This window comes from Melospiza melodia, chromosome 3, assembly GCF_035770615.1.
Source record: "Melospiza melodia melodia isolate bMelMel2 chromosome 3, bMelMel2.pri, whole genome shotgun sequence".
NCBI lineage: Eukaryota > Metazoa > Chordata > Aves > Passeriformes > Passerellidae > Melospiza > Melospiza melodia.
In genome coordinates, this window is record NC_086196.1 from 54141610 (window position 1) to 54157072 (window position 15463).

The following is a 15463-nucleotide window of genomic DNA, read 5'->3' on the forward strand; positions in this document are numbered from 1 at the left end:
ATCTGAACTTCACTGTGAAATTAAATGATGTCTTATGTAGATTCTAGCTGATCTGTCCTGAATTATGCATTTCAAAATATCCTGATAGCAGTCACCTTTTAAAGTAACTTATTTCTATACTTTCTAATGCTTCTGAAGTGGATTCCGATGTAGCATCTGTTCTGATATTCTCTGTGTTCCAGAGAGGTAATAATTTTGTAGCAGAGTGTGTCTGACTCTTTTGTGTGGAAGGAAATCAAAAGCTAAACCTAGAAAAGCCCAGCTGAGCCTAGAACAGGGTGGATGTGGGGTGGAGTTATCCCAGTGATGTCCTACTGTGTTGCCCTTTAAGCCTTGTGTGTGTCTCTTCAGAACACTGGAGCACAGGAGAAGTCAATGCTTATGCCTCAAATTCCTCTTAGTTAAGAAAATCAGCTCCTAGAATTATATAAATTATTCAGAGCAGGTATAAAGAAATGAGGCATTTCTCCAGCTTAATATCCTTCAAAGGCTTATTGGGCAAGGCATCTGCAGAGATCACCTTGTATGCACAAACTAGACAAAGTTCTTACAAAATTCAGATGTTGAGACACCCTTTACTGTTATGCAGAGCCCTCAAGAGCTTCTGTTAGAAAATGGGAGAGTTCATTTCAAATGTCCTTTAGCCTGAGTTCATTGACCTTTTCACTGATTTTTGTGAAAAACATAAAGATGGGCTTAATTTATTTTCTGGTTGTGCCAATATGTAGAAAATAAGTCAGGAATAATTCAAGCTAATTCAAGATTCATGCACGGCGAGAGAGATAAAATGGAAAAATGACTGAGGTGTTTTTAAAACATTGCTTTAGGAGAAGAAAAAATTGGGAAATTTAATACTGGATTATAGGAATGTATCTCTGTGTTAATAAGACAGGTTATGCCACAAAAATGAAGTGAGTGCTGGAGCACCTCTCTTTGAAAGACAGGCTGAGAGTTGAGGTTTTTCAGCCTGAAGATGAGAGAGCTCCAGGGTGACAGGGTTGTGGCCTTTCAGTCCTAAAGAGGGCTCAGAAGTAGGATGAGGACAGACTTTCTAGTAGGACCTGTTGTGACTGGGAAAGGGTAATGGTGTTACCTGGAAGAGATGGCACATTTAGATTGGAAATAAGAAACATGTTTCCCACAATGTGGGGGTGAGACACTGGAACAGGCTGCCAGAGAGGTGGTGGATGCCCCATCCCTGGAAACATTCAAGTTCAGATTGGATGGGGCTCTGAGCAACCTGATCTAGTTGATGTTGTCGCTGTTTATTGCAGGGAGGTTGGAGTAGATGGGCTTAAAAGGGCCCTTGCAACCTAAACAATGCCACGATTCAGTGAGGGGTTTGGATCAACTCCTTCCACTATGTGCAGTACCTCGATGGCAAAGGCAGGATCTTGAACTGCCTGGTACCATCTTAATTCTTTGCATCTAGTTATGTTCTCATGTGAAATACTTAAAGAATCATCTGTTCTTTTATGTGTGGTAGCAGGATCATGTTTTAGGGGGAAAAAAAACAAACTCTAAAACCACCATGCATGCAACATAAACTTAAGTGCTTCTCAAATGAATCTGAACAATGCACTTGATACAGGATTGACAATTTCTTAATAACTAAAATAAAAATATTTTTGTTTGTGAATACGTTGATGTGTATGTAAAGTTTACAGTAATTGTAGAATTTGGAAAAAAAAATCAAAGACAATATTTTTGTTTAGTTCTCCTTTTTAGAAAAATAAGGGCATTTGATATCCTATAACCTTTCCTTTTGGAAGATTGAAATATTCTAGCTGAAATGGATGTGGTTTTGTCTTTCAGGGTTTCTGATTATGTGTAAAATCAAAAATGGATGATATAGCAATCTATTTTCCTCAGATACTGTAGTGTGTAATCTTGATTTTACAGTTTTATATAACCGCAGTAAGTGAAAAAAATATTTGAACACCTTATGAAGCAAGTTTCTTCCTAGAGGCCCTTTAGCTTTAGTGATTACTTTAGAAATTTATTCTTGGTAAAAATGTAGAATGGATTCTGGGGTGAGGGTGGGGAGCTGTTTTGTTTGTTTGGCATTTTGGGCTTTTTTTGGTTTTGTGGTTGATCAGTTGGGTTTTTTTAAGATATATGTAGTATCCTTGGAGTGGATGTGTGTCTTGCCACAGGAATGGGAGAGAGATCCTTTGGACAAAGTAAAAAGAGCAGAAATAAGGAAGCAGTAGATGACAGCTCAGACAAGGAAAGGGAATGGCAGGAACATATAGCTAAAGGCAGTATCCATTCCATGTGGATTTGCCATGGCCAGGTAGCTGAATGGATGGTTGTCTCTGGACATGTTGTCTAATGGTGCCTTGCAGATGTGAATCGATGGGCTGAGGGCTTCTCTGAATATTGCCTACAGTGGAAATGCTCTAGCTTTGTCTCTCTGCCAAAAGAATTTTACCTTTTTCATCCTAGTTAAAAAATATATTTAAAATGTAATGATCCCACATGCAATTATTACATCTGCATTAAATTATTACTGTGGAATATTCATGAGTCTTAGATTTTTATTTTACGTCTTTGGTTTATTGCCTTTGTTTAACTTCAACTCATGTTAGTTTAATTACACGGTGTCTAGTTGGCATTATTAGCAATATGTTAACTGCAGATCTTGACTTATATATTGGCTTAGCTTAGATTTTTTACTTTTGTGTACTACTTCATTTAGTCCATATGTTTCCCATGCATATGTAGCTTGTGAAGTATCCCAATTGCAGGACTGGCATAATCTTTTCTGCCTAAAATGTATGGAGTTGCTTAAATGTTTCAGTAGCTCAAAGCTGTTAGATTAAATGGTTTCCTATTTGACATGTGATTATAGTTGTTGTCCAGAATCAGCTGCATGGTTTCATACTGAATTTAAAATATTTTTACTGAATGTTAATGCTACCACCCATTTCTGGAGAGCTGCAAGACATGAGGGTTTCCTGCCTGATCCTGAAAGTGTTTCACCTCTGAGAGGCTGACACTCCTCTGCAGCTCCTCTGCAGCTCTCTGACTTGTAGGTAATTGATAATCTATCCTTATGCTAATCCCTTCTCTTTCAAAATTGTGCCAAGTCTGTCAGCACCCCAAGGGCTCTGATCAGGCCCCAGCATCCTCCTGTCACCCTGCATGGAGCACCCACTGGTGCTGGGCTGCTCTTCTCTGCCCAGAGTCCTGCAGGACAAAATCCATCTACTGCAGGAAGCTGCCACTTCAGGAAAAGCTCAGGCACACAGTAAATTTAATCCAAGTTCTGTCAGCTTTTACAGCTTGTAACTCTGACTTAGAAGGGGAAAGCATGAGAACAGGAGTGTTTTAGGTAGCCAAACAAACCAGCCTTTGCACTTTCTGATTCCAGCCAAAAGTCCTCAAAATGTACTAATTTTTTGTGTGTTGACAGTTGTGTCTCAAATAACTGTAAGCACATCCCAGCTGGAGAAAAAATAGGGATGAGTCTTAGAAATTTTGATTTCCCCTGTCCATTAGCTCTGCCTGCTCCCCTGTGGAAGAATCCCAGAAAAGTCACCACAGCAGAAACAACAACTGAAGCCAGAGGGCTTTAGCCTCTTCCTGGTTACACTGACCTCAGTGAGATCTGCTGGTGTTAACACTCGGATTGTAATTGTGGAATTTTGTTTATTTTTTTAATGTTACTTCAATGGACACGGCAAGTACATGGCATGTTTAGAGAATACAGGTGTTTTCTCTGGTTCTCTTTTCTTCTTTCAGCCTTGAAAAAGTATTTAATGCCATCTAGATAGAAAGCGTTTATAGATTATAAATCATTAGTCTGACAGATTATTTGAATGAAGTTTGGTTGTTTGGTTTAGGAGGTTTTACATCCACTCTTTCTTACGGCTCTATTTCTCTCATTCACAACTAAAGTTTAGAGCAGCAGCAGGACTGTGTTGTTCAATTTTTCAGCTGCTGTTGTATTTGTGCTATCTTTATTCTCTTTTTTTTCCCTTTTTGCTGGGAAGGACTAATCAAAGGCACACTTTGAATAATTTTATTTTGCTTATATAAGAAAGTGTTTGTGCTGGCAACACAATGCATGCTATAAAATATTGTCAATGAAGAGATGAATCTGCAGCCCTTTATCTCGGGTGTATTTTATGAACCTTCATTATTTCTTTGAGGTCCAGCAGGATGACTCTTGTAAATCATTGTACTATAGATACTATGAAAGAAAAGACCAGAACTTATTAAAAGCACCTCATTCATGTATTTTCTTTTCTTCTTTTTTTTTTTTTTTAATTTTTAACAGAAAGAAGAAACCTGTGTTAAGAAAGAAACCTGTTTTAAGAAAGAAAAAGCAATGATCAATAAAACAACATGATTATTTTTACTATACTTACCTGCATTTTTAGTTACAGATGTGATCCTCTCATGTTTCATTTGAAATAACTACCATGAAGGAGATGTTCATAATTACATGCCTGTGAGCAGTTTAGCTAATTGTCTGCTATTTAATTTTGGAAGAGTTATAACTATTGACATTGAACTGTCAATTTAATAATTAAGCTGGTCACTCTTAAAGGAAAATTTCATCTCCAAGATCCTACTATAAATCAAACCAGTAGGTTCAGTCCCCACAATGACTTAAAGCGTGTGATTGACTTCTCTTCAGTAGCGTTTCTCATATAAAAAAAGCTATCCATGTGCTTTATTGATTTGGTCTAATAACCAAAGTCAATAATAATAATAACATTCCTTCTGATGGATTCTTTAATATGCTTTTTAGGCTGAGCAGTTAACTCCAGTCCTCCCAGTCCTATATCACAAACCTCTTTAAAACCAATCCCAAGACTCATTTAATAGTATTTTTCTATACTTTGCTCCCTGCTGTATGAGAGATTGCTTGTCAAAGTCAGTCCACAGTAAATTGGTTAGCTGTACCTGCAATAACGTGTCCCCATGTGTTAGTCAGTTTGTATCAGTCTTGTCAGAAATATTAAAAAAATACATAACTTTGGAGCAAAAATTTATCTCTCCCTGCTGGTAATGGTCTTTGTAGATCTGCATAAATTGTAGGTAAACTTTAATTACCTCTGCCTTTGTGTTAAGCAGATGATTTTGGTCCTCAAAGTTGCCAATCTGACAGTTTTTCCATTCAATAGATTATCTACCATGACAAATTTTCAAGTGTTTTAAGCAGAACATCTGTAAAAGGCCATCAAGAGTTTCCTGGCTAGTTCAATAGTAACCTCATTTATAAACTATTTTTATCTTCTCTTTCTCACGAGGGATGCTGGTAGGCTGGGCTTGGGGAATTTGTAGAAATGCATTTTGTGCTAGATTGGATGCTGTGGTTCATAGTTTTACTTAGGGAAAAATAATATCTGTATAATATTTAAGCATTTAGTAGAAATCATAGAGTAAGTTTGGTTGGAAGGGACCTTAAAGATCACTTGACCCTCTGCCATGGGCTAGGACACCTTGCACTAAACCAGTGCCCCTCAGTACCCCTTCCAACCTGGCCCTGAACATTTCCAGAGAAGGGGCATCCACAATCTCCATAGACAACCTGTTCCAGTGCCTCACTACCCTTCTAGTAGGGAATTATTTTCTCATACTGAATCTAAACCTACCGTCTTTTAGCTTGAAGCCACTCCCCCTTGTCCTGTCACTACATGCTCTTGTAAAAAGTCCCCATCCCTCTTTCCTGTAAGTTCCCTTAAGGTGGTGAAAGGCTGTATTTAAATCACCCACAAGTCTTCTCTTCTCCAGGCTGGAAAAAACTCTAATTCTTTAAATCTTTTCTCATAGCAGAAATGCATGGTTACCATTAGGATATATCTTGGTTCCTGCTGTGTCTGGAAGGCAGAGTTGCCCACCTGTACTGGCATTGGAAGCAGTGAATTGTGTTAGCTTGGTGTGTGTACTGCTGATAGAGGGGCAAAAAGGAAATAAATTTTATTTAGTAAGCCCTGTATTTTGGGAGGTTTTTTCTGTCTTACTGCCTCAAGATCCTGAAATCATGCTGAGGTTCCCTATACAATGTCTAGCTCTTCAGATACTCTCACAGAGACAAGTCAGTAGCCATAATTTTCGCAGAGGAGCCTGAATATTTGCATGATTTGCATCAGATTTAACACTTCTCCTGTGTTTCGAATGCTGATTTTTTAAAGTCTCTGAAGGCCTGAAATTATTTCTTACATGGCTTTAGAAATGCTTCTGCATTAATAGTTTTTTCTTGGTTGAGTCATTTGCTCAACATTTTAATGATTTATGTTTCTTATGTAGATAGTAGCAGGTACAAATATGTGTTTTAATGATATTCTGCTGCATATTGTTCACTAGAGGGGAATGTAAAGTGGTGAAAATACAAAGTACTGAATACATGGATAGTTTCCAGCCTTTTAAGTGATTCAGAGTGTTTGATGAATCACTGGTTTCTATTGCTGACCTCTGCTTCTGACCTTTCCCTGACTTCACAAGTCAACAGTTCCGTCAGCAACCACGTTTTGAATAATTTGTCATCCGAGATCTCTAGATGGTATTTCTGGTTTGGGGGATTTTTTTTAAGTTTTTTTTTATTTTTTTGAGATGTTTCTGATGAAAATTTAGGTTTGGTTCTATAATAAAAAACTGGATCTTGGCTACAGGATAGAGAGGAGTAGAGTGTACTGTACTGCCCTCTGTACTGGGCATCAGTGCAATATACTACTGGAATGTACACAGACTTCCAGTATTTCCCTCATACATTGAAAAAACATCTCAGTCCTCCCTGTTCTTCATATGCTGCAAAGGAGTTTCACTTCAAGCTTAATATATCATTCACCAACTTTTTTTCCTGTCTTCCCCCTCAAAAAGGAAAGGAACAGTTGCCATATGCTAAAGGCAGAGAAATTTCCATACCTGCTTATTTGGGAAGTACTCAAGTACATTTGATATGACTTTTTCTATTTAGTGGTGTTCTTTCTATTTCTTTCTTTATTCTGTCATTTTCCCACTTATAGACCGGAAAAGCCTTCTCTGATGTGTTTATTTTAATGCAGAGCTTTCTCTGGGAGCCATTTGGCTGGGTACAAGAGGGGCAGTTGCTTTAATCTCGCAATCAGGCGGCTTTGTTCCTCTCACAGTATGTTCCTGATTAATGCAAACTAATAATTACAAACACTAGAGCCTGCAGTGTTATAACACCACAAGTGATTGGCTGGCCTGCAGGTTGACAAGCTTTTCTTAAAATCAAGAAAGAAGGGTACAAAAATTGCATTTCAAAGTGTTTATCTTGCCAGAATTCCTAATTGTGTTTTGACGCAATTATAGCAATGACATTTAGTAGTACTGTCGCTACAGAAACATTAACATTTTGAATGCACTGTGTTTTTCAAGGACAAATGTCTTTTATTCTATTTTTGTTTTGAAGGTGGAAAACTAAAATTTTCAAGCACACTAAATCTTTTGAAACTGTGTTAGGTTAGCATTAATAATAAAATATGGCCATGAAGAATGCCAAGAACAGATGTGGAAAAGGAGATTTTTTTCTTCTTACTAATTTGGAAATTGAGGTGTAGAATAGGGGCTCTCTGGTTGATTGGGGTTTATTGTTTTATTACTTTTTTTCTCTCCACTCATCAATGCTAAACTGGCTGAAACCCATTATATTCTGTCAGTCTATAATTCCAGCTAAATCAATGCTGTCTTGTGCCTTAAGAACTTGATCTAAGTTTTGCTAAAACAGAAAGAAAAGAAACCACTGTTGACTTAAAGCTGGGTCTGGATAATGTTACCAAAAGAGTTAAATGCACCTGACTTTTTTACAGGTTTTATGTCCATCATAAGAGTTAAAGAAGTGATGAATATTGTGGGGATTTTTATGAAGGGAAAAATAGGAAGTTCTTAGCTACAGTGTGAGTGAACAGTTGATAGTTGCTGATAACATGGAATTGTGCTCCTAGTTCCCTGTGTACATGCTCTAACATGTTTTTAGTAAATGATGACATTTTTATTTCAAATAGTCAAAGTGCTTTGCGTGCAAAGTAGTCTTGTGTGCTTGAGAAACGTCATGGGGAAATGATTGCAGAGAGAGAGAGCACTACAAGTTCATATCAAGCCATGTAGTACATTGGCTTTCCCTTGGAAATAAGAACTTAAAGGTGACTGCAAACTTCCTATTATTATTGTGACTGTTAATTAATAAAATATATTCTCATACTAAGCATATTTGGACTTGATATAGTGCTACTTGAAGTGGTTAATTCTAATGGTAGTCAACATTGCATAAATTCATCCCTTTTTAGTTTCTTTTAAAAATGCATTTTTCTAGAACCTCAACCTTATAAATGCTCCTGTGGATGTTTTGGAGTTTTTTCCTAGCCTGAGAATGAATATACCTTATTACCTTTTTGTGACTATATACCCAGACCTGCAAACTAATGAATATTTTGGAAGTTTTCACCTGAAATAACTTCAGTGAAGTAAAGCATCAATTCCTCTAAGAAGTTTAGTTTGAAATATTTTCTTCTTGTAAAATCAAGATAATTATTAGTACCAGAGCTGATAGCATACCTGTGGAACTGCTTCTACACACTCATTTAAATTAACTTGGTGTGTATCTTGGTGTGACTCTTTTTTGTGTATATGCTGGTGCAGCATCATTAACTTTGAGAGTCTTCTATTAATCACACAAGGATGAAGAAACAGGAAAAAATCATTTTCCTGTGTTACCAGTACCAAATTTAAAAAAAAGTAAGAAAGACTTTTCTTGGGGTTTGAGTAAGTATGTTTCTGGGCTTTTTTTAATTCAAATGAGTGTTCTCCCCTATCCCCATCCCGTCTTAGATCCCAAGTTTTATACAGCACACTTGCTTCTTATTTCTCATTCTTTTTTTTTAGTATCCTCTTCCCAAATGGAAATCATGTAAGGATTAGCTAAAACTAAAAAAAATAAAAGGCAACTATTGAATTCCTCAAATTTGGAAAAAAAAGTATTTTAATTAAAGTATGTTAGTAAATATGACTATGAAAGAAGTACAGCTGTTAATTAAACATTAACTTGTTAGTCTTGGTTGTCTTTATCAAGTCAGTGAGTTAGATGTCATCCTCATGAATTAAAATTCCAAGCCTCAAAAGGAGGGAAAAATATGACTCCCTATAACAACTGTGTGACCAAATAATGATAGCAAGCAAAATTTTGAAAGTGTAGGAAAAACTGTCATAAGGGGGTATTTATATTACTTTAATGTATATTATGTATCATGTCAAATCACAATCCCAAGAATAAACTTCTGGATGCTATCAGGTTATTATAGAAAAGTTGATCAAAGAACTGCCAAGAGAAGGGAGACCTGGTTTATAATGCTACTAATGAAGATCAGGTCTTTAACACTGATAACTAAACTTGATAACTAAACTACTAGAAAGCAAAAAAAAAAAAAATTAATTAAATTAATTCCAGCACTTTAAATATAAAAATACAATTTGGTGGGCAAAACTGCTGAAGTATCTTACCTGCAAACAGCAGAAAAAAGTGTTGCTGAGTCCATTTAAACTGCAACAGGAGCAGAAGGTCCATTAGGTGATTGCTCCAGACTTGGAGAGTGAGGCATATAGCTGGTTCATCCTTGAAAGCAAGAAGATGGGTTCAGTATGGGAGAACATAGAAAGGACCTGCTGGAAGCCTCTCTGTGGACCTTGGGATGCACATTACAACTGCTTTGAAATGGCAGTTGAAATCTAACATATGTCATTATTAAGGGATGTGCACTGGGGAAAAAACCCAGATTTTGACATATATTATATGTAGCAGTATAGTCCAGGAGCTCTGATAGATAGCTCCACCAAAATACTGCCTTGGTAGTAACCATCAGCAAAGTAAATTACATTTTAATAAGTATTTAGGAGGACTTGAACAAGTTTGTAAATATCATCTTCCTATTCACTGGTCATGTAAGTCATTTGTATTGTATGATGTTCCTTATATTCCAAAATGATCGAGTTGGAAGAGCTACTAAAAGATAAAAAGTAAAAGATAAGGAACAGCACCTATATGAGGGATGGGAAGGTAGATTACTTTCTTGTCTGGAAAGTAAACTGCTGTGGAAGGAATGCTAGAGATCTGTTCAATCTTTTGTGGCATGGGGAAAAATAAATAAATGGGGGGCATCAAATAAAATTTTTAACTACTGAGTTGAAAGCAATTAAAAGAAGTTAGTTCTTTGTGCAGCATCTCAAGGTGGCCTTACTGTTCTTCCTGCAAATTTTCTGGAATGCTAAAACTTCATGAGAGGTGAAAATTCACTGGAATAATTAATTGGTGGCAAACTTTATTTTTCAGATGTTTTAAATCATTAATTCAATGTCGTGCCCCCTCTCTCCTTTCCCTCCCCCCACCTCTAATATCAAGTGTTATTACTTTATACTAACTCCACTCCACCTGTGTTCACCCAAGGACCCAAAACTATGATTTGCCACCCCTGTGAATGCCTGCAATTCAATTTACATGTGCCAGCACTTCAGCTAGATGACGTAGAGAGTGGAGCTCAGTGAAGGCCAAGTTGTTTTACTCAACTTTCTAGATAGGCTGGATCAACATTTTATAATTAAGTTCACACTACTAAGAGAATTCTAAAATCATTTCAGCTGTGCCCACACAATGCTGAAGTGCCTGATAAAGAACTAGAAGGAATTGGATGTAGATGTGATGCTGGATTACTTTGTAATTCATGGTGTTTGAAGTAGGCACTAATTTCACTAATGTGACCAATGTCTTGACTGCCATAATTTCTCCTCTGATTGAAGATTTTCTGCTATTTTCTGGGCACTGATTCTATCCCAAACACTGAGTAATCCAAGTATCAAGTGTTTTCATTTTTTATACTTCAGTTGTTTGTTTCTACTATGTATGTGGATACCTGTAAACTTCAAATCTATTGCTCAGATTAATTTTGCTGTCTGTAAATTAAATATTAATTGGTGTGAAATAATTATAAAAAGAGAAAGCGTACAAGTGTCAATCTTTTGTGATGCAAAATGTTTTTATAAATGTTCCTATATATGGTATGTATGTATATCTATATATATATATAAATTTTCTTCTTTGATAGATCATCCTGTTAATGACATTATTTTGCCGTTGTGAAATATTGATGATTTGCAATCCTTTTTTTTTTTTCTGCTTGGTACTATAATCATAAATGAACTGTACATATTCAAAAAGTCACTGTAAAGTTTGATAAGGATTTTCTGTCTGTTTTTTTCTGGGTTTTATATTGTTTTGTTGTGAGGGGTTGGGGATTTTTAAGTTTCTTTAATAACGACTGATAAATATTGAAGTTAATGTTTATCTAATTACAATTCTCTATTACTATTTTCATTATGTTGTATTACAGTTAAGTAAAGGTTTTATCTACAGACAAGAAATCTAGTTACAGTTTTTCTAATTCTCTATTCTGCTTCCAGCTGTTATCTTTCTTTCCTTTTCCACTTAGTCAACTGCAGGCCCATGTGTAAACAGTGTTGAACCAGAGAATGAGTCTTTGTAGCTTTTTAATTATGGTTAACTCAGTTCCTGTCTTTAGCTGAGAAAATGTAACCTACTAATGATGCCTGTCCACAGCACTGACCTTAGGGTGGAGGGACCACATGTCCTGTTTGTCACTGGGCTTTACTGGTGAATATTGTTATGTAACCTGAATGATCTCTCAGTATAATCATGACAAAACTGTCCAGCTAAAACATAAAAGAAACAAGAGTAGAAAAAGCAGCAACAAACCCAAGTTTTTTATATGTTTATTTATGAAGCAAATTATAATCTTTGTATGCTTTGGTTTTATGTTGTAGGGCCCATCTTGCTGGGATGATGTGCTAATTCCCAACAGAATAGGAGGTGTTTGCCAGTTCCAAGGGTGCAATGGAAATGTAGCGGTAAGATTTTGTCATGTTTCTCCAAGTACTGTGGTGCTCATAAGAATAATTCTTTGTAACAATTTAAACCATGCTAGAATTTCAGTAATGACTGTGAAGAGACAGATATGGTCTGTCAGCATTAGATAATAAGTTTATTATCTAATGCTGAACATCTCTATTGAAGTGAGATGTTCAGCATTAGATAATAAACTTCTGATGTCTTGCAAAAGGGAGGAATTTTGTTCGGGTGCTATTTGGAATGAAGGAGGAAATAATTTAATTTCATCTTTTGCACTGAAGTATAACTCTTAGATTTTCAAGTATGCAAAGGTTAAATGTGGAATGTAATAATTATATGTTTCTGTCAACACTTATTTTATAATTGTTATGTATGTCTTTACCTTGAAAGCTTCAAATTTCCATGTCATAGTGCACATCAGAACTTGCATATTGGGCTTTGTCTGCAGGAGTAGGTTCTTCATGATGACCACTTTGCGGTTTTTCTCTTATACCTTGTTGCTGTTTCTTCCTTTGTTTCTTAAAGTGACATCAGTGAAAAGACTAAGTAAAAAGGAGCATAGGTTTATCAAATTATTAATAGAGATTTTTCAAAACATTTTGTATGTATACTTGTACCTTCATATGTATTAGATATTTCTAGCATCTAATACTAAAGTCTTAGAGGTAATTCCTTCTCAGGAAAAAGCTTAGTTTGAGTGTTCCTTCAGGACACAGGTTTTAAAGGTAAACTTGAACTTCCCACATATGAAAAGATTCTATTCATCAATGATTTGTAAATTGGAGCTACACAAACAGCTTTTTCCAGAGGTGCTCACCTGCTCTGGTGTAACCTTCTCTTTGTCTTCCCTAACAAGACAGTTGTGAAGCGATGTGTCCATACAGTTCCATAGGTGTCTCCTGCTTGGCCAAAGATGGTGCCAGAAAATATTTTTATCTAACTTTAGATACCAAATGGTTGTTTTAATAGCATGGGATTTATGGCTGAGTCCATGTGCAGCCAACAGAGAAACTGAGGTCTGGCAGCCTTTGATCTTCTGCTTCTTGGTGTGCACCTTGCTGTAGCAGTGTTTGATTGAGCCACCCAGGAATCACAGAGTGTCCTGGGCTGGAAGGGACGCACAAAGACCATGATCTTGAAAGTGGCAGGTGTTAGAAATTCAAATGCTCTTCTCTTGGCAGTACAATTCCCAGTTTTGTCACCTGTTGGCAGAATATACCTGAGTGACTTGCAGCTGCCAACTTAGAGCTTTTGTTATCCAGCGTATTTGTGAAAAAGGTAGTGAAATAAAGACACTTTTGGCAACCCTCCCTCCTGAACTACAACCCGTTCCCTCATTGAATCAGTTCTTATTTTGTAAAAGCAGAAAATTAAACAAAATGCCATCTTGGTGGAGAGAGAAGAAAAACCCCACCGATCATAATGCTAAAATCAAATGCTGTGGCAAACAACCAATACCCAGTCAACTCAGCCCCATGACTCCAGTTGCTGTCAATTCCTCTGGCAAGTTGCATACTTAGCAGAGCCAAGGATCAGTGTTATCTTTCAGTAAGGCATCACTGAACAAATTTCAGAAGACACCCTTTATTAGACAGACATGTTGCTAATGCAGTTTGAGACAACCTGAAGTACAGGCATGAGTCTGTTACTGGAGAAATGTGCTGTTCTTTTATTTCCAAACTGACACATTTTCCCTTTATCACCTACAAACCGCTCTAACAGTGTTAGAACTGAAGCAAACCGAGGTGCAAGAACACTCCTAATTTTTAGGATTTTTTGACCAGAATTTCCAGCAATATCAATCTAGTCAAGAACAACTAAGCACTTGAATGAATTTAACTTCTTCTTTTACCTAACTATCCAGTAGGTAGGTAACCCTGAATCAGATATTTGAATTGATGGCTTGTTGAGATCCTCTGGTTGCTGAAAGATATCTTTCTAGTGTTTTGGGATGGTTTGTTTTTCTTTGGCCTCAATCACTGTGAAAACACATCTTTACTTTCTGGGAAATCTTCCATTTCAAAGGCTTAAATCACTAAGATTTTTGGTTTGTGTCTTGCTCCAAGTGAGAAATAATAGAGATCTCAAAGTGTTTCCAAGGATTTGGTGTTCTTTTATGCTCTGATAAAACAGACTAACTGTTTGGAACAGAATAAAAATAACCTTAACTAAATTATGAGTTAAAACCTCTAAGCTTTTCTTGCCTGTTACAATCTTTGGAAGATGGGGTCACGTTTTATCATTAACTACTTATTTTTGCATTTGTGGAGTTATGTCTCTTAAATAGCTCCACAGTGTATGTGCTTCTTTACCATGATATGCAATGAAGAAGCTTTAAGGCTGTTGGTTGTAAGTTATCAACAAACTGCAAATACTGCTGTTTAAGGGGGAAAAAATTTACTTCATTATTTCTCTCCCAAGACATGTTTCAGTTAAAAATTGATTTTTTGTCAATTTTCAATTTTTGTAAGCACCAATTTGCAACATAAAAAACCACAAGGTAGTGCGTTTTCCCCCAAAATACTAGTTTGAATGTATTTTGGTATGAAATTAGTCTCTTGACAGAATGACAGACTTTAATTCTTTTGGTTGCATGTAAATAAAGTAATGTAAACATGTAAATAAAGTAATTGACTATATGAGAAAATAATGAGAATCAAATTTCATTTCAGTGAAATAAAATTTCTAATGATTTGTAGAAGATATCATGATTATCTTAATGTAAAGTGCATTGTGATTCAATATGTGCTCCAATGTGCTCTCAAGCAGAGGTCACTGTGGGGTTTTTCACATTAATTACAGTCTATCAGAATCAGTCTGAACTTCTACAGCTTCAAAAAGATGAGTTCCTGTGAACACTTATGTTGCTGCAATTGTAGAAAAGCCACTTTTATAACAAACTTTAACTATAGTAATTCGAAAATGGAAGAGTCAACTTTAGCTGTTTTAAATGTGGATTGCAATCATTCTTTCAGTTTCACAAATTAGGACCATTCATTAAATGAAAGAGAACCTTTTACTTTTGGTGTCTGTCTCAAAACACTTTCATTCAGAAACATGGTATGTAGCTGTGCAGGTGTGCTTGGAAATGCTCTTCTTATATGAGTGTTTTTGTTACTGCCTAGAACAGAATGATTTAGGTTGGAAAAATCCTTTAAGATAATCAAGTCCAACTGTTAACCTAGTACTGCCAAGACCACCACTAAAACAGGTCCCAAGTGTATTTGATATCATTTTTATGGATTCATTGTCATCTTCACAAGTGACCAGAATGCATGTAAGACTAAGCTATTTATTTAGCCTTTCCTTATTCAAATGAAATATTACTGGAGGAGTGTTCTTGTTAGACTTTTACAGTTCTTTGTCTCTCAGACAGAATATTTTCTGTTTATCATCCATTGAAGTAAATATTCGATTAAGGACTTTTTCTACTCCTGTATGTAAAAATGCTATTATATTTGCTTCCTCATGTAGGCTCGTGCTTTTTAAAAGTCATAAAGAACCACAGAAATAATGTGTCTTTTTATGGTGAGACAGAGATTAATGCCACCATAAACCACTAAAGTGGTGGTT

General features: G+C 36.2%; 1 protein-coding gene across 1 annotated transcript in view; it reads left to right on the forward strand.

The window, feature by feature from the left end:
- PRKN (parkin RBR E3 ubiquitin protein ligase) overlaps positions 1–15463 on the forward strand; it is a 678850-nt gene that overhangs the window by 291109 nt on the left and 372278 nt on the right. The window contains 1 exon segment of the mRNA XM_063151779.1: positions 11806–11889. Coding sequence (XP_063007849.1) covers positions 11806–11889 — 84 coding nt within the window.